The sequence below is a fragment of the Thamnophis elegans genome, chromosome 4 (genome assembly GCF_009769535.1).
Source record: "Thamnophis elegans isolate rThaEle1 chromosome 4, rThaEle1.pri, whole genome shotgun sequence".
Lineage (NCBI taxonomy): Eukaryota > Metazoa > Chordata > Lepidosauria > Squamata > Colubridae > Thamnophis > Thamnophis elegans.
Window position 1 is genome coordinate 5975729 of NC_045544.1, and position 26718 is coordinate 6002446.

At 42.4% G+C, this 26718-nt stretch overlaps 1 protein-coding gene across 1 annotated transcript in view; it reads right to left on the reverse strand.

Annotated features, from left to right (window-relative positions):
• The window catches only part of LOC116507906 (dystonin-like), a 183460-nt gene that overhangs the window by 25890 nt on the left and 130852 nt on the right, over positions 1–26718 (reverse strand). Inside the window, 6 exon segments of the mRNA XM_032216303.1 lie at positions 406–499; positions 4905–5032; positions 5133–5228; positions 6757–6876; positions 8684–8790; positions 9394–9506. Of these exon segments, the coding sequence (XP_032072194.1) occupies positions 406–499; positions 4905–5032; positions 5133–5228; positions 6757–6876; positions 8684–8790; positions 9394–9506 (658 nt within the window).

Sequence of the window (26718 nt, forward strand, 5' to 3'; positions counted from 1 at the left end):
AATGATGGGTGGCCTTTGAATATATGTTCCCAATGCCTTATTGACACAGAAAAGTATTTTTAAAGCAGAAAGGTGGCATAATGTGTAAAAGATGAAATTATGTTGTTAGTTAATTCATTGCATGCCTGATGACACTTCCATGGTACTCCAAAATGAGCTATTAATAAGTACAGTGAATTCTTCCCATCTTTCAAATAATTCTTGAAAAGTTTTCATAATTCCCGTTTTAAAAACACAAAGCCTGAAGCCGTGGAGTGTGATTTCTTTTGGCCATCAGGTAAGTTACCTGAGTGTACAAGATCTAAACAAAGATGCTGCTGTCCTTCTACCCTTTATCCAATAATCCACGTGGGTTTTCAATTTAGGGGGAAAAAAGTCAAAAACTAGATATTCAACGCTACTTACTGACTGCGTAACATTTCGAGCAAGCATTAGTTTGTCTTCGCAATTCAGGCTGTCCCGCTGAACTCTGTTTGCAATTTGCTGCAGCATGTCTAACCTAAAGACATCAAAGTTAAGACAAGTTCCATAAGGCTGATAATACCTTTTCCCATACAAGAAAGCAATTATTTAACTCTTACCAAATAAAACTGAAACCTAATCTGCCATGTAACATGAAAACTTACCTGGATCCTTCCATTGGACCATTGCCGAAGCTTATGCACGAATTAACGAGAGTTGGACCACAGTTAACAGATACGAAGTTTTCATTAGAATCAATGCTAGTTCGGGTACTAGTGCTATTACTAAAAGAGTCGCTACTCTGGTAGCCATAACTGTTAGCATTCATTTTTCATAGTCAAAAAGCTCCTTGGTGGTTTGAAAACTGAAAGAAAAAAGCAGAATGCCTGCAAAGGTGCGCAGATATCGGAAAGGAGCTGGCTTTAAGAGCAGTTCCACCATTGCATCCTTAAACAGGCTTTAGTGAGCATATTCAAAATCCTGTAAATATTATTCCTCTTCAGATTTTGCCTTCAGCTATATATGCCAATGTGGGCTTGGCTTCTCCAGATTTTTAAGTGCCTGTACAAGTAGGGACTAATCAGAATGATTAGGGCGTTAACATTGAAGGAAAAGTGCCAAATACCTTTAGGTAACTGTCATCCAATCTCAGAAACCTAACTGATATGGGACAGGATAAGAAGAAGATCGTGCTTTTAAAGACCTGCAGCTCCCAAGTTGTAAAAATATATATCAATCAATAGTCATTCTATAGCGTTGTATTTTTTTTTTTAATGAAATGATTCATTATTCATTATATAGTTGCTTTTTACATGGGATACACTAGTGGTCTTTCATTATTCATCTTTCATCTGTCTTCATTTTGATCCAGCTATGCTCCAACTTCATGTGGTTTCTATAATTGCTTATATGACAGCCAAAACAGGACCAGCATTACAGTTCATCTTGCACAAACTACCTTGCACAGAATTCAAATTAAGAACGTATTTATAAATGTTTTTGTTGTTCTATTTAAACAGGTTCACTGCGCAATTATTGGGGCAAAAAGATTAGAACTGCAGATTCAATGGTTATTTTTGCAAACAGCTACCGAGTGGCTAGGCTTGGACACTAAAGTCAGTTTACTGACTGCTATAATTTTTTTTTTCTATAAAATGTGGTAGCGATTCCTTCATTTTGACTGTTTGGCATTAAAAAGATTTTGAACATGTACAGACAAAAATGTCGGCACGTGCAGGTGTTCTGATTTCTTGCTGGCAAGAAGTATCAACATTATATCCAACCATTAGAATTCTACAGTCTTTATTTTGTTAAGGAAATTGAGGCCGCTTCTCCTTCAGCCCTACGCTTCCTTTAACAGCAATTATTTTATAATGAGTCTTATTGTTCAACGAATCCCTATTCTGTAACTGACCCCCAGTTTATATTAATGCTACTCTAAACTGTTAAGACTAGGCTTATCATATATGAACATTGTGATGATAGCAAAGATAGAGCAAACTCAAAACTCTTTATTTGCATCTAGTTATCTAGAACTAGATCAAATGGAAATCTAGAAATCAAATGGATTTTTGCAACCCAAATACAGAATATCTAGTAGTTTTGCAGCCCAAATACAGAACATCTAGCAAAGACTGGGCCATCTCACTCTAGCTCTTTGCCCACTAAAGTTAACAAATGCTACCGCAAAACTACTGAGACACTTTCAACAACTGTGATGCAAATCCTCCCCCCCAAAAAAACTTAAGATGAAAAAGTTGGGCTTAATGATGGCAGGAGGGGAAATACTACAACCTGGATTGAGGCACACCTTTCCATGAACAGCAAGGATGAGGAACTTCTAGCTGGCCCATCAAATTAATCAATTTCCCCACAGACCTCAAGCAAGGGCCCCTCCCTTCTCTGCCCATCAAGTCCTTTTCCTACCAATTATGAACACGTATTACTCCAAGTTTTTGTTTTCCTAATGAACCCAATGTATACTGAGGGAAATCTTTAAGAAGTGGGAGGGATTCCTTTGGCTAGCATGTAAAGAAGAAGCAAAGCCCTGAACGAAAAGGATAATGCTTTCGCTCTCTTACTTTGTTAAGCTGGAGACACATCTGGACAAAGTCAAAGAGATCAAAAGGCAAACTAAAAGCTTCTTGGTTGGGTAATGTGAGAGAAATTCACACATTGATAAAATATTAACTGGTTAAGGTTCACAACCACTCTATACCCACGTAGCTACCTACCTACAATACATACATACATACATACATACATACATACATACATACATGAAGGACAGCATGGTATTAATAGATACTTGAGGCACTCTCACCAGCCTTCACTAATCTCTAGACGTTTGTTGGTTTACTTTCTACAAAATGGATATTGCAGTAGCAACAAATATCAAGCATAATAGCAATAGCAGTTAGACTTATGTACCGCTTCATAGGGCTTTCAGCCCTCTCTAAGCGGTTTACAGAGTCAGCATATCGCCCCCAACAACAATCCAGGTCCTCATTTTACCCACCTCGGAAGGATGGAAGGCTGAGTCAACCCTGAGCCGGTGAGATTTGAACAGCCGAACTGCAGAACTGTTCAGTCAGTTGAAGTAGCCTGCAGTGCTGCATTTAACCACTGAGCCACCTCGGCTCTAATGATGGTATCTTGTCTTTGCGTCCATTTTTTTGTTGCTTTCAGTAATTCACACGATATCTTTTAGCCCAGCATTTTCCCAAAGATGAATGTGTTTTGGGGAGGTTCAGAAGCAGGTATATGATAGGGGGGGGAAGTCCAATTTTGACTCTGTCCAGCCAGAAGTATTTTTAGTACTTGCATGATAACATAAAGAAACCTAATGTTCATGTCACCATGCTAATGACATAATTGTGCGATTATGTCATGATTCTGACTCAAGTACTCAAGTTACATAATGAACATGTTATACCCCGCACTTTATTTTTCATATAAATGCCCATGTCCATGTTATATGCCCAACAGAGGGATTCCACTTAAAAATATTTGCAAAGAGGCTACATTTCATGTCTTTCCCACACATAGATTTAGTTTACACAATGACAATGGTTAAAATAACAAAACTGGTGAATTTCTTTGCATGATAGCATATATCCAGCTCTAGGATTCAAAAATATGCTGCACACAAAATGGTGGTCTAACTCTCATGGCTAATGGGACAGACTTTAATGGGGAAATCTGTAATACAAGGGGGAAAACGGTGGACAGATAAGTTCAGGGATAATTCAATTGCCAGATTGCATAGAATGTGCAACATTGCTACTTTGCATGCCACTAAATTAATAAAGTCAATTATTATAAGATACACACATATATGTACACACATCTATGTACATGCATCTATGTACACAGATAGATGCATAGAAAGAGAGAGAGAGAGAGAGAGAGAGAGAGAGAGAGAGAGAGAGAGAGAGAGAGAGATAGATAGAGAGATAGATATCTGGTATAAATCATAACTCTTGAAAGGCAAGGATCATACTTAAGATGAGCATCGTAACCAGTGGAATAGGCAAAGCCATTGTTTCATATATTGGCCCAAGCAAGATTTTCATTTTTTCCTTGAAAGGGGACAGGGAATTCATTATTTTTCATTGTTAAATTTATTTGGGTGCTGAAGGTGCAGCTTTCATCTCTTCTCTGCCTCAGACTAGCAGGGAACATAATGCAAATTCTCAGTAATTATCCAGGAGGCTCGGGAAGTACCGAAAAGACTACCAAGACTGCACATGGCCTTGGGGAATGAGCCTGTTTGCTTTGATTTCATGGCACACAATGTCCTTGGCATCAGTATGAATTTCCTTGAGCAGACACCATGGCACAAGGCTCTCATAAAATCTACCAGGACTGCCTTTCCAAGGGATTTGGTCTGCCATCTCAGTTGGGGGTCACCAAGACTTGGGGTAACCACCACTTTAACCCTCTTGAGGCTTCTGAGAAAAAAGATGGTGAGAGCCCACTCAATCCAGTAAATGCCCTGGTAAACTTTGGAAAGTATTATCTACTTTTTGCTGGTCTGTGACCTTAATTAAAAAAAAATAGATTATCTACTCAAAATTTGGTCAGGATTGAAACATACACCTTGAGAAAACTGTTTTAACTGTAAGCAATGTTTTATAACTGGAATAATTGTCCAAATTCTGATGGACAAGGTTACAGTTACACATTTGCTATTTAATACAGAACTCTGCATAAGCTGCTTGATAATTATGTCAATAAAAATAAGCATAAGTACAGATATTTGTTCAGTTTAAAAGCAACATCCAATGAACGAGCTCGCCTGACAATTCATTTCTACAACGGAAATTTTGACTACCTTTGTTTCAAGATTAAAGAAGTCTCTGACTATTATGTTAATGGATCCTACTGAGCAGTTTCAACCCAGCAGAGAAACATGCCTATAAAACAAATAATCAACTCACCTTTCAACTTCTGGTCGAAGCATTTTCTCTCTTTCCAACATAGCAATAATTAGCTTCCCCCATTCTTTTTCAATGTCATTTGGGTGGTAGCCTTGAGGAAGCTTGATACGCCCAAATTCAATCCAAACCTTTGAAGGCAAGGAATAATTGCATAAAATCGAGAAACCAAATCAAGCAGAGAAGTGAGAAATAAATCCAGCCTGAACCCGTCCAAACAATATAGCTTACCTCTAGTAGTTTATATAGATGCTTGATTTTTGATTTGTCTATCTCCTTTGGTGGGATTTCTGTTTCTTTAAATTGTAAATATTGGTTGTAAAGTGCCTAAAGGAAAATAAACATTGAAGTCTTTACTGAGATATTCTGGTTTACTAAGGCTTATAAAAACTTGTCAAGCTCATCACTTTGAAACCAAATTGTCTAAACTTACTTAATATCAAGAACAAAATAACGCGAATTTACAAGAATAGAGAGAATTAAACGGTAGGTTTCCCATTCAGGTTTCCTTTGGCCATCTTGGTTCTCTAAGTCCAAGGTTAACTTAAATCTTCTACCCGCTGGTGTTCATGGATGGAATCCCCATAGTTAAGTGCTGCAGAGAATTCTGTTTGATGTCTCTTTTATGAACAGGACAAGAATCCAAACCGCTAAATTTGTGTTAGCCGTGGCAGTGGCTTGCGCAGCCTCAGATTAAAATGCAATTCTAATGCCTCCAAGCCAGGGAGATGCCCATTATTGCTTAATCTTTACATGAACACTGTTTAGATTTGTGGCTCCTTCCCAAGATTCTAATATCTGGAATCACTATGATTATACATAGTTGATCAGAAATCCAGCTTTTTTTCCATTGCCGTGTAATAGTAGATTGACTAAGGGTTTATTTATCAAATGTATATAGCCCACCCATCTCAAGAACATGTGATAAGGACAGAAGATAATCCATTGGTGAGAACTTCATGCATAAAAGTTACGTTTGTAGCAGAGGTGGGTTCCTACCAGTTCGCACCAGTTCGGTAGAACCGGTTCGTCAAATCTACTGAACCGGTTAGAAGAGGTTCCACCAGTGGACCCGGAAAGCAGGCCACACCTACAGAAGAGATTCCAAAATTTTTTGAAATCCACCACTGGTCCTTGGATGTGATTATTCTACACTATCATGCTCCTATTTATAAAACTCAGTGCCTCTGTGAAAGGTAAGGATGACTACTGCGTTTGTGGTGCAATCAGAACATTGCGTGTGTTGAAGTTGTTTTAACGCAAACCAAAGATGCCTTTTAAAAAACAAGTTTACATCATATTCTTACGCAGGCCAGTGCTGGGTGTGAGGTAATTTAAGGTGGTTCTGACAAGTGTCGTCGGCATCTTCATATCCGGTCACATGGGCGGCAAGCCACTCCCACAAAGGAGGCCACACCCACAGAGTAGGTTCGAACAATTTTTGAAACCCACCACTGGTTTGTAGGAAAATAACATGAGAGGCAGAAGGAATTTAACCTAACATTCTCTCTGACATAATGGTTTCCAACATTTTTACTTAAAGGGACATGTAATACTGCAAACTATGCCAACCTTTTAAGTTCCCAGGAGAGCTGTACAGGCATATTTAATTCACTCTCTTCTGTACCCACTCTGCATTGGGTTGGAGCTGGCTTTGGGAAAATTCTGTCTTTGGGAAAAAGGCAGACCCTTCTTGATACAAGAATTTTATGTTCCAGCAATGCCATTTAAAGGACATGGGGGTTTTGTGAATCACTATAAATGAATAGGCGGATTACTCTAAAGGAGTAGTACCTAACATTCTTTAAAAACTATATTCTGGCAATATAAACAAATTTTTTTAAAAAAAAATCACCTTGAGTTCTACAGGATTGTTCGGAAATGCTCTGTCACTCATTATTATGGCATGGTGCCTAATCCATTGGATGAGGTAGTTCACCATATTCTGGTATTCAATCCATTTGACTTCAACATCCTAAGGGAAGCAATAATAGTAACACACCAATTGTAAAGGCGCTGCTTGTCAATTGTATCTGTTGCATTAGAGATAAGCAACCAATCAGCTCTATCTAACTCAGTCCTAAAGTGTCAGCAAAATTACAATTTAAATTGGCCACGTCTCCTTTTGCACACAATTTTTGAAGAACATTGCAGAAACTGGATCTTTCAGCCCTATACTTCTTTGGCTTCTGGTTCAAATTCTCCTCCTCCTCTCCTGTACCCAGTATAATATTTTGCTCATTCTTTGCCCTCTCTCCTTTATAGCACCTCTATACCTGTAGCCCATGTATACTTCTGTTATCTAATTTTAGTTCTCTTATCTACTGTAGTTCAACTGATTTATACTTCTAGCACTTCCCTTGCTTACCCTGAGAAACAGTCCATCCTTATTGTAAGCATTATACTTAATTTTTGGGGCCTCTTCTGTCAATTTCCCTTTTTTCGTTTTTACCCCCCACCTCCCCCAAGTGACCTGTTTTTAACTTCATAACTCTATCACATCAGGTCTTTATGCTTTCTTTCCCCACATGGCTGCGCTCTAGTGCAGAGGTCCCGAACCTGTGAGCCGCATCCCACTACTGGGCTGTGGCCAATTCGCAACCAGGCCACATGAGTGCTGGGCCTAGCCCCTTTCTGGATCGGGATGCTCTGTGCACAGTCACTCATGCCCTCATCCTTTCTCGCCTGGACTACTGTAACGCTCTCTACATTGCGCTGCCCTTGAAGAGCACCCGGAGGCTTCAACTGGTCCAGAATGCGGCTGCGCGGGTTATCATGGGGGCACCTAGGTGCTCCCATGTTACACCCCTTTTAGGCGGCCTGCACTGGTTGCCGGTTTTCTTCCGGGTGCGATTCAAGGTACTAATTATGACCTTTAAAGCGCTCCATGGCTTAGGCCCAGGATACCTGCGAGACCACCTACTGCCACCGGTAGCCTCCCACCGTCCAGTGCGATCCCACGGAGTTGGCCTCCCCAGGGTGCCGTCGGCCAGATAGTGTCTGCTAGCGACCCCCAGGGGGAGAGCCTTCTCTGTGGGAGCGCCTTCCCTCTGGAATGAGCTGCCCCCAGAGCTTCGTTATTGTCAATTCTAATTGGGTTTGTTTGGGATATTCTATTTAATTTTTTTTTTTAATTGTATTATGTGTTTCTTTTAATGTTATACGCCGCCCTGAGTCCTTGGGAGAAGGGCCACATATAAATCTAATAAACCAAACCAAACCAAACCAAACTCCCACGAGCAGCAGGTGACTCATTCAAGCGGCGGGTATGCGCGCCCGCTGCTCATACAAACATGCATGTGCCTGCCCTTCACATAAAACCATTCCCTTTCCCCCCCCCCACCCCATCCTGTGCTGGGCCACCAATCCGGAAACGTTGGGGAACACTGCTCTAGGGGATGAGCTTGAAGAAGAAGTCCCACTCATACACTTAGTGGCCAATTTCCTGATATATTTTAATTAGGGTCATGTCCAAGGGGGCTCATTTCAAAATGTCCTGGCTCAAGTGTTTAAATATCAGATAAGCCCAACAGAACATGGCATCTGAAGAAGGAAGTGGATTCACTTTCCCTGCAGGGAGAAAGTATGACCAAAGGGAGAACTCTCACTTCTTAGTACTATCATTCTATGACCTCGTTATTCAAGTTGTTCTCTACGGTAAATAGCAGTTATATAAGTTTTGCACCCCAATCGGACAGCCCCACACTCTTAATGTTACATAACGTTTCAGTATTTCTGCCTAAAAATTGCTGTTGAGTGTATAAAACTACTTTCCTACTTACATGTGCACTGATGCCTTCACCACCTTCAGGTACTTTGGGAAATGCATCATAAAGTGATGATACATAAGTGATGACTGACTTCTCATCTGGCGAGGACACATCGACATCTAAAATGTACAAGTGGACACAAGCAATAGCAATAGCAGTTAGACTTATATACTGCTTCATAGGGCTTTCAGCCCTCTCTAAGCGGTTTACAGAGTCAGCATATAACCCCCACAGTCTGGCTCTTCATTTCACCCACCTCGGAAGGATGGAAGGCTGATTCAACCTTGAGCCGGTGAGATTTGAACCGCCGAACTGCAGTTAGCAGTCAGCTGAAGTGGCCTGCAGTACTGCACTCTAACCTGTGGAACGATCTACCCGTAGAGATCCGGACCCTTACCACTCTCCCGGCCTTCCGTAAAGCCGTCAAGACCTGGCTGTTCCGGCAGGCCTGGGGCTGTTGATTGATATCCAACCCCGCTTAGATGGAATGGATGATGTGGACTTTTAACTGTATTTTTTATTCTTAAATTTTAAATGTTTCTTTTGTCTTGCTGTGAGCCGCCCAGAGTCCCAATGGGAGTGGGCGGCATACAAATTTTATTAAACTCTGAACACTGCGCCACCTCGGCAATGTTTACAATACAGCTACCACAACACCAGGCTTCCTGTTGAGCTTTCTGAAGCCCGTCCAATCAAACGGTATTTTCAATTCATCAACTCACCTTCAGGATCCAAAAGCCGGGCCACGCCAAGTTTTTCAGCTACAAAAAAAGCATGCTCTAAATTTGCAAGGTTGCTTTGAACAGCAACAGTATTCATGTCGACCAGGTCCGGCCTGCAAAAGAAAAGAATTTAATCTGCTTTGGGAGGACAGTATGTGAACGGTGGTCTTCCTTTGTTTCTGAAGATGAGGTTTTCCGTGGCACGTCAAAACCGCGGTCCACTAAAGCGCGCCCGATTAAAGAGCGTACGTGACGTCATCAGCAGCGCAACAAGAAAGAAAAAGGGCGCTTTAAAAAGCGCTTTTAAAGCAAGCCGATTCACATAAAAGTAAGGGTTAGGGTTAGGGTTAGGGTTACGTTAAGCGTTAGGGTTAGGGTTAGCGTTAGGTTTAGCGTTAGGTTAAGGGCTAGGTTTAGGGTTAGGTTTAGGGTTAGGTTAAGGGTTAGGCTTAGGGTTAGGTTTAGAGTTAGGTTTGGGGGGGTTAGGTTTAGATTTATGCGTTAATTTTAAGTTTACCGCTCACAGCGTGCTGTTTTCGTCGCGCTGTGATGACGTCACGTACGCGCTTTTGTCGAGCGCGCTTTAGTCTACCGCGGTTTTGTGGTGGAACCGAGGTTTTCAAGGGAAATGATGAAGGTTATTACTTCAGAGGAAAGGGACCCTACATTTCAGCTTTTCGGGTCCCAGACAGAATATTCTGTCTGGGGGGAAAAAAAGATTTACTTTTTTCAGATGTTTTTATCACGAGGGAAAGACAGAGGAGTGGAAACGTGTAGTCTTTCACACAGATAAGACGCTGGTTGAAATCAGAATCCCTTGTCACTCTAAAACATTACCTCTGGATATCTTACGATTATCCAGAAGTGCCTTATCTCTTCTGCCTTTTCTAGATGGGAAAAGTGGTGGGCAACATTTGAGGAGAGGAATGGTTCGAAATGATGAGACCTTGAAGCTACAGCTTATGATGAAATTGTCTTACTATAATGAAATTCCCTGCTTCATCATGCTTGTCAACTTTTTTCTGTACCTTTTATGTTTTATTGATTTTATTGCAAGTTTCTTTGACATGCCACCCAGAGAGTACCCAGAAAGTGTTGAGAGGCAGGCTGCATACAAGTTGTTGTTGTTGTTGTTGTTTGTTGTTCTCCTCCTCCTTCCTCTCTTTCACCTCCCCCCACCAAAGTTCTGCTTCAACATGTTCATTAACAATAAATAGTTCACTTTCTCCCTATTTTGTCACGTCATCTTCTTACCAAAAGAGCTAAAGAGAATCCTGACCATTCATGTGACAGAAAGACATGGGGAGAGGGAGAGGGAGAGGGAGAGGGAGGGAGGGAGGGAGGGAGGGGGAGAGAGAGAGAGAGAGAGGGAGAGAGAGAGAGAGAGAGATCAAGAAAAAAAGGAAATTAAGACAGGAATGGAAAACATGATGATGATCAGATGTCTGTAACTCCAACAAGCCCTTGTCACTAGCCATGCTAGTTAGTGATAACAGAAATTGAGTCTTAAAACATAGTGGTCCCTAAAACTTTAGGAAATACACTTTTCCAATTCCCAAATGGGTGGGATGATAAATTTTAGCCAGCATCCTTTTCCTGATGATCATCATACATTTCAGCTGGGATACAATTAAACTTATAGTCACCTCCAGTTGTCCAAGAATTAAAGACATTAAGCTAATATTTATTCTTCCTCAGTTACTGGCTGAAGTATGCTTTTGCTGTAATCGCTTAAATAATGGGAAAGCTGTGATTTTTTTTTTAAAGGAGGACTTTAATCAAAGGTATCAATAACAACCCCCCAAGCTCTGCAATTAATCCCCTATTATCCCCAATTTAAACTTTAAAAGTTATTAATTCCTTCAATTGACTTAGGAAAACATTATCTTTGGATGCAACGTCCAGATAAATGAATTATGAAATTCATTATAACAATAATGGACATGAAAAATAAGTCTTTTGTGTCACTAATAGATTAATCAACAATGATGTTTTTGAAGCAAATGTATTGTGAAGCAGCAAAAAGGAGAAAATCTATTTAAAAACATACAGATGTTCCTCTGATTCTGCCGACTTCTGAGCCTTTTCACATATGTTGCTTGGAATGAAGCAACTTGTGATATGCAAAACACAAAACTATGTCTATTCAGCTGCCAGGTTTTCAAAACAAGAAAGGGCAAGCTGTAATATATTTGCTATCTTTTTAGTGGGGGTGAGGGGTGCCACTACCACCTAAGCAAACTGCAGAATGTTTTTCTTTAATTCAAGAAGAGGCAAGCTGAAATTTGCTCTATGACAAAAGAAGGTGACTCCAAGGGCAACCAGTTTGTGCTACAAATTTCAAACTTATTACCTCCAGTTGTTGCATGTAATGAAGCTCAAATCCATTGAGTAAATTACTCACCGGAATAAATGCATAGGGAAATGTCCCCCGAAAGAAAAATCAGACAGAAAAAAAGTATTTGCCTCTTTCACCTTATCATTGGTACCAGGGGTGGGTTTCTCGCTCCGTTCCAACCGGTTCGGTTGAAACGGGGCCGGCGGCGTCCTCGTACACGCGTGCGGCGCACACATGCGTACTAGCGTCTGTGCAATGCTCCAGCTGCTCCTGGAGGATCGTGCAGGCGCTGTATGCGTCCTGCGCATGCATGGAAGCGCAGAACTCGTCAAAACCGGGTAAGGAGCGCGGGAGGGCGGGTGGGCCAGTCACCGTTCCCAGAAGTTACTTACTTCCGGGTTCGCCGACCAACCGGTTCGCAGGGACCGCCGCGAACCGGTTGAAACCCACCCGATTGGTACTAACTATCGTTTAAAATGTTAATATTAGTTACAATTACCTTCAGCCTCACTTTATAAATAATATAGTAATGAATATCTAAGATAACTATGATACCTATCCTAAAGGGGTATTTTAAAATCACACACCTATATATTTATGCACGAATAGTATTTGTTAATTATTAAAGCTTTCCAGCTATGATAAAATACATGTCAAAAACACATGTAACATGCACTTGTTCTACATATGATAAAGATGCATTATTCAGTCTTTATAAATGTGTGAGTCATTCTACAGCAGATTTCTCCCTAAACCTACCAGAGAAAATATATGAATTCAAAGAAAGGGAAAGAGCAGGGAGAAAATGTAAATTGCTTGTATTGTGATTGTTTCTGACACTAACACTGGCGATACATCTCTCTAGTTTTCAATGCAGTAATATATATTTTTCTAGAATTTTCAGTCTTGCTCTAATTTCAACTATAACCCTATTTATTCTAATGTCAATGGACACAGGTTAAATGTTTCCTTAGCTTTGGAATATAAAAATAGTCCGTATTCAACTCCAGCTACTGTCTTCTGTTTGTCAAATGAAGCAGGCCAACAGTTCCAATATCAAATTAAGATAAAAAAAATATTAATGGGTTTCATAAGGCCTCTTAACAGATACCATGTTTCCCTGGAAATAAGACCGGGTCTTATAGTTTTTGGACTGCCGAAAAGGCCAAAGGTCTTAGTTTTTTGGGGGGGTCTGTTTCCCCCCCCCATTTTTCCCATATCGGAAAGGGTGGGGGCGGTGAGCTGCCCCTCCCACTTAGCCCCTGCATGGCCTCACTAAACAGCCGATCTGTGCCGCTTTTCGAGCCTGAACATCCTCCGCAAAACAGCTGAGCATGCATGTCTTCACTAAACATCTCCGCAAAACAAAACCAGTGGTTTAGCAAAGACACGCGGGCTCAGATCAGCTGTTTCGCGGAGGATGTTCAGGCTGCAAAAAGGGTGGCGGTTCTGCTGATCTGACCCTGCATATCTTCTCTCAACAGCGTTTTACTGCCGAGCCTTCAGCGTTGCAATCCTGGGGTACGCTGAAGGCTTGGGCGGGGGGGGGGAGCCTTACGGTAGAACCAAAGTGCAACCTGTCCCTTTCAAGCAATCAAATGTCTGTGTGAGAGAGAGAGAAGAACAAAGAGAGAAAGGAAGAGAAACGAGGGAGAGGAGTAGCAAGAATTGCAGGCAACACTGTTTGAAATGGTTTCCTCTCTGCTGTTTATCTCTCTCTGTCTCTCTCTTTCACATAACCACCCACAGACACATTTATTGAGAAACGGCAGAGGGCAGGCAACTGGGTAATGGGACTGACCCTCCCCTGCCTCCAGCTTGGCACCTGCTCAGGGTAGTGCCCCGAGGGCCAGCAACTGCGTGGGCGACCCCCACTTGGCCAATGCGACAAATGGACTCCCTCACAATGCCTTCTCTCCCATGTGAAGCAGCGGTCAGTGACGGATCCGTCTGTGCAGCTATAAAGCGGGATTGGCATGGCCGGTTCTTGCCCGAAACATTGGCAGCCGGGCTCAGGTCGGAGCCGTCACCAGCCAAGATCAGCAGGCCAGAGTTGTTCAGCTGGAGGCACACTCACCCCTTTCACTAGGCCTTATTTTAGGGGCACCCAAAAAATCAGGGGAGGGCTTACTTTCGGGGTAGGTCGTATATTGGGGAAATGGGGTATATAGTTGGTTCCATGTATAATAACCCTAAAAGAATGATTACAGTGTCACTTATTAATCTAATTAAAAGGAACAAAATCTCTATTTAGACAAAATTTTATCAACAATTTCCACTGTAGTATATCGCCTGATGTTTCCACATCTGATGAGACCACCATTATTCATTTCAATATTATGTTTTAATGACCTCTTACAAAACAAGATTGTGTAAAATAAATAATCAAAGATTGGTCATCGGTCATCCGTCCTTCTATCCAAGCCATCTCAATCACAAATTAAACTCTAGACAGCTTCTAAAATGGAAATATTAAAATTAAAATAACAATAATTAAATTACCAAGCATCCTAATTGGGAAAAACAACAAACAAACCACAAAACTGTAAAAATAATAATAATAACAGCAGGGAACTGGTTGAGAATCTACCTTGCCCAAGGCTGCTTATAAAGCCAAATCTTCACATTTTCATGGAAACAGCTAAGTTGAGGTTGTATGGACTTCAGCAGGGCAGGCATAGCTACTGGAAACCCTGCCAGATCTTACTGGATAGGTAGGGGCAGCCCATAAATATTTAGCCCCTAAGCTATGCAGGACTTGATAGTTGACAACCAACACCTAGAAGTTAACTGGTCACTAGTGCAGTTTGCAAACTAGTGTTATTAAGTGGACAAAACAAATATGCTCACAGCTTCTTACATTCCTGAACAGCTGTACCTTCTGTATGGTCTTCAAGAATAGATCCATGTACAGGGTATTGTAGTAATCCAAACAGGTGATGACTAAGACATGAATAACCATAAAAAGGGCTTTCCCATGTAGGAAAGATACAACTGGTTTACCAAATGGATTTGTTCAAAGATCCTCTTGGCCAAACCTTCACCTACTCAATGAAACTCTAGGAAGACCCCCAAATTACACACAAGTTGAGGGAAGTGTAAACCTATCAAGAATTACAGATAGAAAATTCCTGTAAAGGAATACAAAACCGCTTGATCTCATCAGGATTTAACTTAAGATTGCTACTCCTCACGCAGACCCTATTAGCATCCAGACCAGGGGTGGGTTCCAGCAGGCACTACTGCCAGTTCGCTGGTGTGCGCGTTGCGTGCACAGTGCAATTAGAATTGTTCTGTGTATCCACAGAACTGAAACACAAGATGGTGGTGCCTATGGTAACACCCAGGGAACTGGTTCGGGGGCATGGCAGGCCTGGGTCGCTGGAACGCCAAACCACTACCAGTTCGGCCGAACCGGGCCAAACTGGTAGGAACCCACCGCTGATCCAGTCCATGTGTAATACTATGTCAGAAGGACCTTAGGAGACAGGACTAAGAGCTGCAGACTAGATAATGGTTAGATAAGAGGCAGCTAAGTCCACAGAACGAATCTGAACATGGCAAACTTCTCAGAAGGGACCGTCCCTAGTGACTTGGTTTGTAAAGACAAGAGGAAAGAGTGGACTGATTCTTGAAAGAATCAGTTAATAAATAAAGTTGGAGCTAGTACTTCTAATAGCAATAGCAATAGCAGTTAGACTTATATACCGCTTTATAGGGCTTTCAGCCCTCTCTAAGCGGTTTACAGAGTCAGCATATCGCCCCCAACAACAATCCGGGTCCTCATTTTACCCACCTCGGAAGGATGGAAGGCTGAGTCAACCCTGAGCCGGTGAGATTTGAACAGCCGAACTGCAGAACTGCAGTCAGCTGAAGTAGCCTGCAGTGCTGCATTTAACCACTGCGCCACCTCGACTCTTCTGAGCGTGCTTCTTGCTTGCATTACCTTCCAAGGCTGACACATTGAAACAGGACTTATACTACACTCTCTGTTTGACCCAGGATTGAGGTGTAATGCATATCACCTGCATTTTGTCGAGATTAGATTCCTATAGATCAGGAGTGCCAAACTGAAGGCCCATGGGCCGGATCTGGCCTACGGGGTGCTTAGATCTGGCCCGCCATGCCACCCTGGAATTAAGGAAGGACCAGCCAGCGGTGCCTCTGCAAGTGAAAACGGAGCCCTGTTTTCACTGGCAGAGGGTTGCGGGAGGATCCCCCACAGCCCCGCCTGGGCCAACCACAGGTGCCCCCGACATGAGTGATGTCGAGTTGGCCATAGCCACAGCCACTTTGGCCATACCCACATTGGGCACGCCCACCCAGCCCCTTAAGGTCAAACGCAACCCTGATGCAGCCCTCAATGAAACTGAGTTTGAACTCACTCAGTAGCTTCATGCAGATTTGTTTATTATTAAATTTATATACCATCCATCTGACTATCCAAAGCAACTGTTACAATGCAATAGATGTTAACTAGTATTTGGAAGATTATCATTCCCTGTAAAACCTGCAAAGTCTAAGACTGAATGTCATCACCCCAGGGGTGGGTTTCAGGCGGTTCGCGGCAGTCCCCGCGAACCTGTTGGTCGGTGAACCCGGAAGTAAGTAACTTCCGGGAACGCTGAAGGATCCACCCGCCTTACCCAGTTTTGACGAGTTCTGCGCTTCCACGCATGCGCAGAACGCATACAGCGCCTGCGCGATCCTCCAGGAGCAGCTGGAGCATCGCACAGGCGCTAGTACGCATGCGCACACTGCGCACATGTACGAGGACACCGCCGGGCCCGTTCCAACCGAACAGGTTGGAACGGGGCGAGAAACCCACCCCTGCATCACCCCCATCACAAGCCAACTGAAACTGACCCCAGAGGAAACACCACGCCCCTGTGGTATCGTCTATAATTTACCTGCCAAGGTCACTGTCAACATTTTCGCATGACTGTTTAAAAAAATAATAATCAGACAAGAGCTTTTATAGTCTGCAGAATCTTTGCCAGGCTTCAAAATGAGTTATACACGCTTCGGTGGAAGAAGTAGCAATAGCAATAGCAATAGCAATAGCAGTTAGACTTATATACCGCTTCATAGGGCTTTCAGCGCTCTCTAAGCAGTTTACAGAGTCAGCATATCACCCCCACAGTCTGGGTCCTCATTTCACCCACCTCGGAAGGATGGAAGGCTGAGTCAAGCCGGTGAGATTAGAACCGCTGAACTGCAGATAACAGTCAGCTGAAGTGGCCTGCAGTACTGCACCCTAACCACTGCGCCATCTCGCCTCGATAGGAAATGCTTTATATTAAAAGGCATCATTATCAATCCCCAGCACTATTGGGGTAAAACAGTATGGGTTTTCCTTCACTTACGACCACAGTTGAGCCCAAAATTGCTGTTGCTAAGGGAGACATTTGTTAAATGAGTTAAGCCCGATTTTACGAACTTGCTTGCCACCGTTATTAAATGAGTCACTGGAATGGTTATGTTAGTAACATGGTTAAGTAAATTTGGCTTCCTCATCGACTTTGCTTGTCAGAAAGCCACAAAAGGTGATTGCGTGATCACGGAATGTTGCAACTGTCATAAATATGACTCAATTGACAAGTATCTGGATTTTGATATATGGTCGCAAGGATACTGCAATGGTCGTAAGTGAGAAAAGCGGTCATAAGTCACTATTTTCAGTGCCATTCTAACAATCAGTAAATGAACGGTTGTAAGCCGAGGACTAACTGTATATGTGCGACTGAAGTAGCCAACCAGACCAGAAGAATTGCCAGGTTTTATAAATAATAATAATAATAATTTATATTTCTGGAGATGTTAAGGAATGGGTTGACTTGATCATGTAGGAACATCTATAAGTTTTTTAAAAAAATATTCCTTTGTTATATTTGATTCAGTAATAAACAATCAACCGTAAAAATATTTTTAAAATGAATTATGAATTAGATATGTTTAAAAGTTCCTTAACGGATTCCCCAATTTATAATTTTGTTTTTACCAAGAAGCAAAAGCAATAAAATATAACCAGATATATATCATAGCAATTTTACTACTAAGTATTCATAGGCAAATATCCAGATTATTCAGATATTTCCCTGCGGGCACATTTCTCTCACGTACAGTAACTTTGTTGGAGAGCAGGTAGGGACAGTAACCAATCCAGACACACCCAGAGTTAAGAAGTTAATAGAAATAAAGTTTGTTAGGATATAAGAATATACTGAGAGTACCTAGAATACAGTTGGTGTTGTTTAGCTCAGGTATATAATGTCCCTGTTCCTGTTCCAAGGGAATGTACACATGAACACTCAACTAAAAGCCTAAGACAGGGGTTTCAGACTCAATTTCATTGAAGGTCGCATCAGGGTTTTGGGGGGACAGGGGGGGGCATGGTCAGGGAGGACACTTGACTTCACTCATGTCGTGGGCACCCGTGGAGGCCCAAAACGGAGCTTGGAGGCTGCAACAGCCTCCTGCAACCCTCTGCCAGTGAAAACAGCTCGGGAGCCCTCCCAAGTTCAGTTTTGGCTGCCAGAGGGTTGCAGGAGGCCATTGCAGCCTCCTGAACCCAGTTTTCGCTGGCAGAGGTACCGCGGGTCTATCCTTCCATGTTTCCAGGGTGGCCCCACAGGACAGATCTAAGCATGTTTCCAGGGTGGCCCCACAGGACAGATCTATCGGCCTGCGGGCCTTGAGATTGACACCTCTGGCCTAAGCTAACAAAAATAGCTTCTATGTATACATGGTTCACCGACAAAACCGCGAAGCCCTTTTCCGCGCCGACATAACCGCGGAGGGCAAATCCATGCCGTCCGAAGCGCTAAGCAAAATGCGACCCTAGCGTACCGACATAACCGCGGAGGGCAAATCCGCACCTTCCGAAGCGCTCAGCAAAATGCTTTTACTAGCATTCAAAAACTAACCCTAACCCTAAACCTAGCCCTAACTCTAACTCTAAACCTAACCCTAAACCTAACCCTAAACCTAACGCTAACCCTAAACCTAACCCTAAACCTAACCCTAACCCTAAACCTAAACCTAACCCTAACCCAAATCTTAACCCTAAACCTAACCCTAAACCTAACCCTTACCTTAATTTAAATTGGCTTTCTGTCACCGCGCTGTTGTAAAGCGCCCTTCTGTCGCCGCGCTGTTGTCAGCGCGGTGATGACGTTGCGGTTTTACCGACGCGCTTTTGTCGGCGCGCTTTTGTCATGCGTGCTTTTGTCGGGTCACGTGTATACATACCATAGCCAAATATCATAGCCAGATCTGTTAGATGTATTGTAACTTCACATCAGCTTCAGACCCTATGATATTTTTTAAACCCCAATATTGATAACCTTACATTCCTTTATGGACGTCAGGCATTCGTAAAGAGTAATTATGGTAATACAGGGACAGAATACAGGTAGTCCTCAACTTATGATTACAATAGAGCCCAGAATTTCTGTTGCTAAGCAAGATAGTTAAGGGAGTTTTGCCCCATTTTATGAGCTTTCTTGCCGTAGTTGTTAAGTGAATCACTGCAGTTGTTAACAACTGTTAACATAATTTAACAGTTGCTAAATTAGTAGCGGTTTTTAAGTGGATCTGGCTTCCCAATTGACTTGGCTTGTCAGAAAGGTTGCAAAAGGTGATCACACCAGGTCACTGCAACTGTCATAAGTGGATGCCAGTTGCCAACTGCCTGAATTTTGATTATGTGACCATGTGGATGCTGCAACATTCAACAGCCGTAAGTGTGAAAACTGGTCATGAGTCATTTTTTTCATTGCTTTGTTTTAATTTTTTTTAATTTTTAAACAAACACATAAACAGACATAAAACATAAAAAACCATTCTCCAGTTACATACAGTGTGTCAATTGGTTACAAAACATTCGTGCTCCCTCACTTCACTCTTCACTTACCATTTATATAGAATCTCATACTATCAATCTAATATATATGCATACAATTATTATCATTATTAAACATTTATTTGAATACAACCATTATTACTTTAATATTACATTATTACTTATAAAGCCCTACATGGCATCGGACCTGGGTACTTGAGAGACCGCCTCCTACCGATTACCTCCCATAGACCGATCAGATCTCACAGGTTAGGTCTCCTCCGGATTCCATCTGCCGGCCAATGTCGGCTGGCAACTCCCCGGGGGAGGGCCTTCTCTGTTGCAGCTCCAGCCCTCTGGAATGACCTTCCCGTGGAGATCTGGACCCTTACTACCCTCCCGGCCTTCCGCAAAGCCACTAAGTCCTGGCTGCTCCAGCAGGCTGGGGGGCTTTTGAAATACTCAGCCCCACGGTAACTGTGAATGTTGTGTATTTTAAAGTGTTGTTTTGTCTATTTATCCCCTTCCCTTGTTTATTGTAAGCCGCCCGGGGTCCTTCGGGAGTGGGCGGCATACAAGACCAACAAACAACACTTCCTTTTATGTGAAATATTCCAAGTTTAGAATAAATTTACATTGTGGCATTTCATCACATCATCCCAAAACCATCCAGTAATATTACATCTTTATACTGTGTTCTCTGTAAAATTGTTTATCTTTGGTTACAAAACTTTTATGTATCCTCTCCATAGTCCTCACTTATAATTTATATAAAATTTCATATCATCAATCTAGTATATATCTGATAATAAGGCCATGCCACATTTTTCTGGTGGGCAAAAATATAAGCCCCCCCCCAAATAAGCCCCCTGGATAACCCCCCATCTCCAGCTAGGCAGAGTGCCACTCACCAACCTAACGGTATCCCGAAGGTGCCAAGCCGTGGGAACCGGGGGGGAGGCAAAGGTGATCACGTTGCTTGGTGCCTTCAGGATACCGCTAGGTTGGTGAGCAGCGCTGTGCCCAGCTGAAGAGGGGGTTGTCGGGTGGCTGCTCTCTTCTGAGTGGGCTTCCAAAGAGGGGGCGAATGGCTGTGTTGTGCTGTTGCAGCAACGCAGCACAACAGCCATGAAGCGACCACGCTCACGAGCAGCCACCCTGCAAACCCCCTTTCCAGCCGGCCACAGCGCCATTCACTGACCTAGGGGTATCGCCAAGCCGCGGGAGCGCCTGTTCGCCGCCACCCAGCTCCCGCGGCTTGTCGCCTTTGAAATGCCAGTGAAAGGCGCTCTGCATGGCTAGAGAGGGGGGTTGCGCGAGCAGCTGTTCTGCTCCCGCTCGCGCGCCTCCCAGCCTCACGATGCCCTGACACACAAACAGCAACTTTTAATTCATTCAAAATTGTTCTTTCACAGCAAGGCATAATGATGTTCTTGGCATAATGTCTGACTAGTTATTTACTAAAAATGGTTTTTTTTACTTCTATGAATTCAGTGTCATTCTCATAGAAGTTCCTTTATTTATTATAGTTAGGCAATACTTCCAGTTCCATTCTGAAAAGATGCTTCACGGGGCACAGGTATAGAACACAGAATCTGCTGCCAACTCATTCAAGCAGAAATGTTCGGGACTTGGAAGCCTGAATGCCAATGGGTGCTGCATTCATTCATGTGCTCCGAAATTTATTTTCAGAATTGAACCCAAAGCAGTGCACAGCCCCATTATTTTGTCAGCAAAAAACCTGGGCAGGGAATGGAGAGCTTTTGTTTTGAATATTACAATTAGCTCTAGGGGGTTTACACCGCTAAAACATATACCTAACTTCTGTACTCATAAAGGGTAATAATGGACAAGCAATAGAGACATCTATGAATTTCTCCGAGGTGAGGAACAACTCAACACACTCGCAACGCCATGTCCCAACATGCACATTGTTGTTTCTTTTAATGCGTTATGACTGAAAGAGGAATTAAAGTGGTTTTGCCCACCTTTGAGTGAGAGGCACCATTGTCAGAAATTGTTATCATTCCATTATGTGATGCTGAGTTTGCAGATTAATTATCCAAAAACCAGGCAGGCGAAGTTTATAATGAAAGTGTATCTCCATTAGAGGCAGAGCTAAACCTGCTCTGTCCTGCATCTGTATACTGACTTAAATCATGTAATTTTCACACTGGCTCAGGCTTTTTCTTGAGTTTATCTCATCCATGGGAAACAACAATTGCATCTTTCTATTATTATTATTATTATACAATTGTATCACAGCGGCCAGTTGTTTCGCCGGATTTGGCATTGGTTACTAGTCGGGCCCCACCCAGGGGCCTAGGACGTCGTAACGTATTTTCGTAATGTGCGTGCAGATCCAAGCAGTGCGGCTTTTTGCATTTAAATCATTCTGATGGATCTAAAGCACGCCACAAGAAAGCCACAAGCTAGTCTAATGTGACTTTGGGGTGGCCAGCTTCAGAAATAAGAAAATAAAAACTCCTGCAAAAGTGTGATTAAAGGAGCGGCGAACTCAACCTTGTGAGTTATCTACTTTTAAGTTTTGCGTACTTCCTGAGATATATTGAGGAGGTGGGGGGGGATGAAGATCCTTCTTCATCAAGGGAACATTTCATAAATTATCTTTATTTTATGTTGTTGTTAAACATCCTTTGGATCAAGATCCATCGCTCACAATTAGACGGTGAAGCAAGGTGCCAGTTGTACTGCACGGAATCCACTTGACTCCGCCTGAAATGCTGTTTCTTTTCTCAGTCTGAAAAGCTTTAATGTTAAGTGATCCCCTGCAGCAAGAAAGTGGGGAACTCGCTTCGATTCAGCCAAGCGAAGCTTACCGAATTTCTTTTCCTCGGCCGAGCTTTTATTTCCCTGCTCGGAGGAAAAAGCAAGACTAAGTTGCACAGTAGAAGACAGCAAGCAGAAACTTGAAAGCGCACATAATAGGGGCTTTCTTCTTTTCAAACGTATCCCGTAGCAATCCAAGGCTTGACACCCAAGTAATATTTTGCTTCTTCCCCATTTGTAGCTAGAGGCAACTGACATGCTGCGGCAAACGCTGGCATCCTTTGCTTCTCCTATCCCAGAGGAATGTATTCAAGTTAGATCTTGATAGCCTGCAACATGTTTTAACAATCGCCATAGTACAGAGCGTACAGCCCTTGCCTTGTGGGTTGGCATGAAACCAAGGCTTCAGACCAAACCTCTGCTACAGTATATATATATATATGACTTGTTTGCCTTAAAGCAAAGACTTGCATCTCACAAACTTTCCCCGCCTAAAATTCTTTGCCTTGATTTCTGCCATGCTTTAATTGATCTGGCAGCTCACACAAGCTCTGTTTGCCTCCCCAAATCTGGGAAGCGTGACCTCCAGTTCTGAATAGCTTCTCTTCCTCTTCTCGGGGATTGCTACTGGTTCTCATCGGAAGCTCAACTTAAGGAGCCAAAGAGCTTCTCCGAAGGGCCAAAAGGGCTCTGCGTTAATCTCTCGTCTGCTCAATACAATTGCAATCTCTTGAGCTGGGATTTTTATTATTTTACTGCTGTGGATAATATTCCCCACATTTTCCAATAGCCTTCCTGTAGTCTCCAGCAAACCAGGTGTGCTTGCTGCTTAATATGTTTATTATAAACCACGTCTCTTTTTTTTTTGCCATGTGCACCTCCAATTTTCCTTTTATTGCTACACAATACTTTCATGGCTGGTATTTATTGTTTTCATATAGTTTTCCTGGCTGTTGGCTCAGACATTTCACAAAAAACTGGTGAAAAGCTTTGCTTGAAAAACAAGACACATTCCATTCCATATTCATGAGGCTATGCGCATTTTTATACCATGTGCATAAAACCTATTCAAACTTGCCGCATTCAGATTTCATCCTCAAGTGAAAGGAACAATGAGTAATAGTATTTCTCTGCATTCAATCCTCCCAAGCTCAGTTTTCTCCGCTATTCCTTTACACATTTATACTTTTGGAGGTGGAAGGAAATCCAACCTGGTTCATTTGAAAGCCTTTCCATAATATTTGCCTGGTAAGGCTTTTACAAGGTAGGTCTTGATTCAACTCTCCCCGATTTTCTGGATTGGGACCTCAAGCAAAGCACTGGACCATACTGGAAAAGGCAATGGTAGAAAGGAATCAAAGGGGCCAAAAATCATGGCAGCTAGACACCATCAAAGCCAATACCAGCCAGAGGATACAATAACTAAAGGAAGCTATATGAAATGTGAAAAGAGGGGGGGAGGGAGGGAGGAAGAGACAGAGAGAGACAGAGAGATGATTGACAGCATTGAGAAGCAGTCACAATAAAGATCACATGAAGTGTTAGTACTACCTAGAAGATCTAGAGTAGTCGTGTGCGGGCATCAGGGGTGAGTTTCTCGCCCCGTTCCAACCGGTTCGGTTGGAACGGGGCCGACGGCCTCCTCGTGCATGCGCGCGGTGCACGCATGCGTACTAGCATCTGTGCGACGCTCCAGCTGCTCCTGGACAATTGCGCAGGTGCTGTATGCGTCCTGCGCATGCGTGGAAGCGCAAACTCGTCAAAACCGGGTAAGGACCGCGGGCGGGCAGGCGCGCCCTTTGCCGTTCCCGGAAGTTACTTACTTCCGGGTTCAGCGACCAACCGGTTCGCAGGGACCGCCGTGAACCGGTTGAAACCCACCCCTGGCGGGCATGCCACACCCATAATGCAACTGTAATTTCAAAATAAGCCTCCAAAGGCAGAACCTTGTAGAGTTCATAACATTAATCTATCCTAGAATTCACGAAGGTACAAATTACTATTGCACAGGCTTCTAACTTTAACCAGAGCTTGATTGTACCAATTTAAGAAAGTCACGGAGATCAATAGCTATTGAAACTGATAAAATTATTTTTCTCATATAGAAGATAAAAAGCAAAGGAAAGAGACATGAACCCTGCCAACCCTAAAACGAAGAGACCATAAATGTAAACTCTCTTCACTTTCCCCTGCTGACAGATTTAGGAAGGAAAAGAATCCTTGTTAGTACTGTGTCCCTGTCTCCTACGAAGCAATTATGAAAGCTACCATGATTGATGGTATTAAGGCTCACTATGAGTTCTAAGGGGATCAGGAAGAACATATTCTCCCTGCCAAAAAAAACCGGGGTCACAATAAAACTCAACAAACAACATATTGTGACTCATACCATTTTTTGCAGCTTACCTAATTTAGCTCAATTGCCCTTAAACATCCGAAAACATTTTCTGTATGTTGACTGTTCTACACACATTTACTCAGAAGTAATTTCTCTTATTTCTAAGAAAACCCCAACATTTTATTTGCTTTTCAATACCAGGATCATTGCAACTGAACAATAAGACAGGAAATTCCTGGAGAGGTACAATGTAGTTTTATTTGATTAAAACTGTATGCTTTCTGAAGATACATGTGGTCTTCTTCTATCTTGTTATGATGTTGTAGAAAGCTAATATGAACCAATATTACATTGAAATAGGATAATTATCTTTAGATTCCCAAGAGGAGCCCAAGTTGTGCCAACAAATTATATACAAATGTTGACCTTCTAGATATCACCAATTCCAGTTCAACAACAAGACAGATGCAGCTATTACAGAAGACCCATGGCAACAGGTTATACATGTCATATAGTACCAAAACTTGCTTAATGATGATAAATTTCACGTACTATTATAAAACTAACCGATAAAAAACATACCTGGTGTATGATAGCAATTTGAAATTTTATGGTTGCTGTTCTACCGGTGACTTACTTACAGTATTACAAATACCATACATTTCGTGCAAATTTCTATTCTATTGTAGGAAGTTATCACCCAGCCCTCTCCCAGAAAAAATGAAATATCCTAGGAAATATTGAAAAGGCAGAATATTTCCCTGGATGTGAAAAGGAGAAATGTTTTAAAGAGAAACTTCCTACAGCTTCCTGCCTCCCCACCCCCCCCCCGGCTCCCTTTGGTCAATGGGCCATTAAGAAGGCCAAGCTAGTCCCTTTACATAATAAAGACTTCTCCACTGCAGCTCCAGGGGGATGGGAGTAAAAGCATAATAATATTGGCCCTTTACTCAACTGACCACATGGCATCTGAGAACTCAACCAAACCTGGATTCAAAATGCAGCCTAGAGAGTTGCCCCTGCATGGCCCCATAGGAGTCTGACAACCAATCAGAATACATTTCTTACACAGGAACAGGAAACAGAGAGGTGGGACTGAAGAGGTTATAAAAAGCCTAGCAAGCCCCTCCCTCAGCCCTTCTCTTCTTCTCCACCAACATTGAAGCATGTGATCACCTTTTCTGTTCAGGGCTCAAGCCATGTGGTCCTGGCCACCATTAAACCATCTTTCCAAGCAGCCTCCATGTCTCCAGTGTCTTTTTCCCCACTTGGAGCCGAACCCAGAAGGACATTTCTTTCATCACTACCTTTATCAAATCAGTGACTTTATTATAATCCAATTCGTCAGAAGTGCTAGGTAAGATTTAATTTAACATTTATAATTTCAGAGATACAAAACAACTAACAAACACCCACGGACACAAAATAACAAACTAGTTCAGAAAGGAATTCCTGTTGGCTTCAGCAATAAAAATAGTCCCAACTATCTTCTGAAAGCAAATATATCCTTTTTAATATATGTAATCTAAATATACACAGAAATGTGGTAATCAATTATCAGACAGGATAAATAAAGGACACGTTTATTCAAGGAATACTTTCTAATACACCCAACACATAGGATCCAAATTTAATCCATTCATAGCCTAAACTTAAATTTAAATTCTTGCAGTTCTTCTGCAGTGTAGCCCTTACAAGGAAAAAAAAAATCATATAGAGATCAACAAATGTTAATTTATTTCACTTCTTCTGCTCCTTCAACTCATCATAAATAGTTGGCTGCTTGCTGCCCCCCCCCCCCCCCCATAAAGACACTTAACAAGCTACCAGTATTTTAAAAGTTTCTCACATCTGGGAACATGATCTCTGTTATCCTGTCATCTGATGACAAGGAAACAGCCACTGTGATCCCAGCCTCCCGGACTGTCTTAAGTTCCCATAAAGGACAGTCTTTAACTCAGAGCTATGTTTATCCCTATTAAAAACCACAGAAAATATTTTTAAGGTCACTTGATC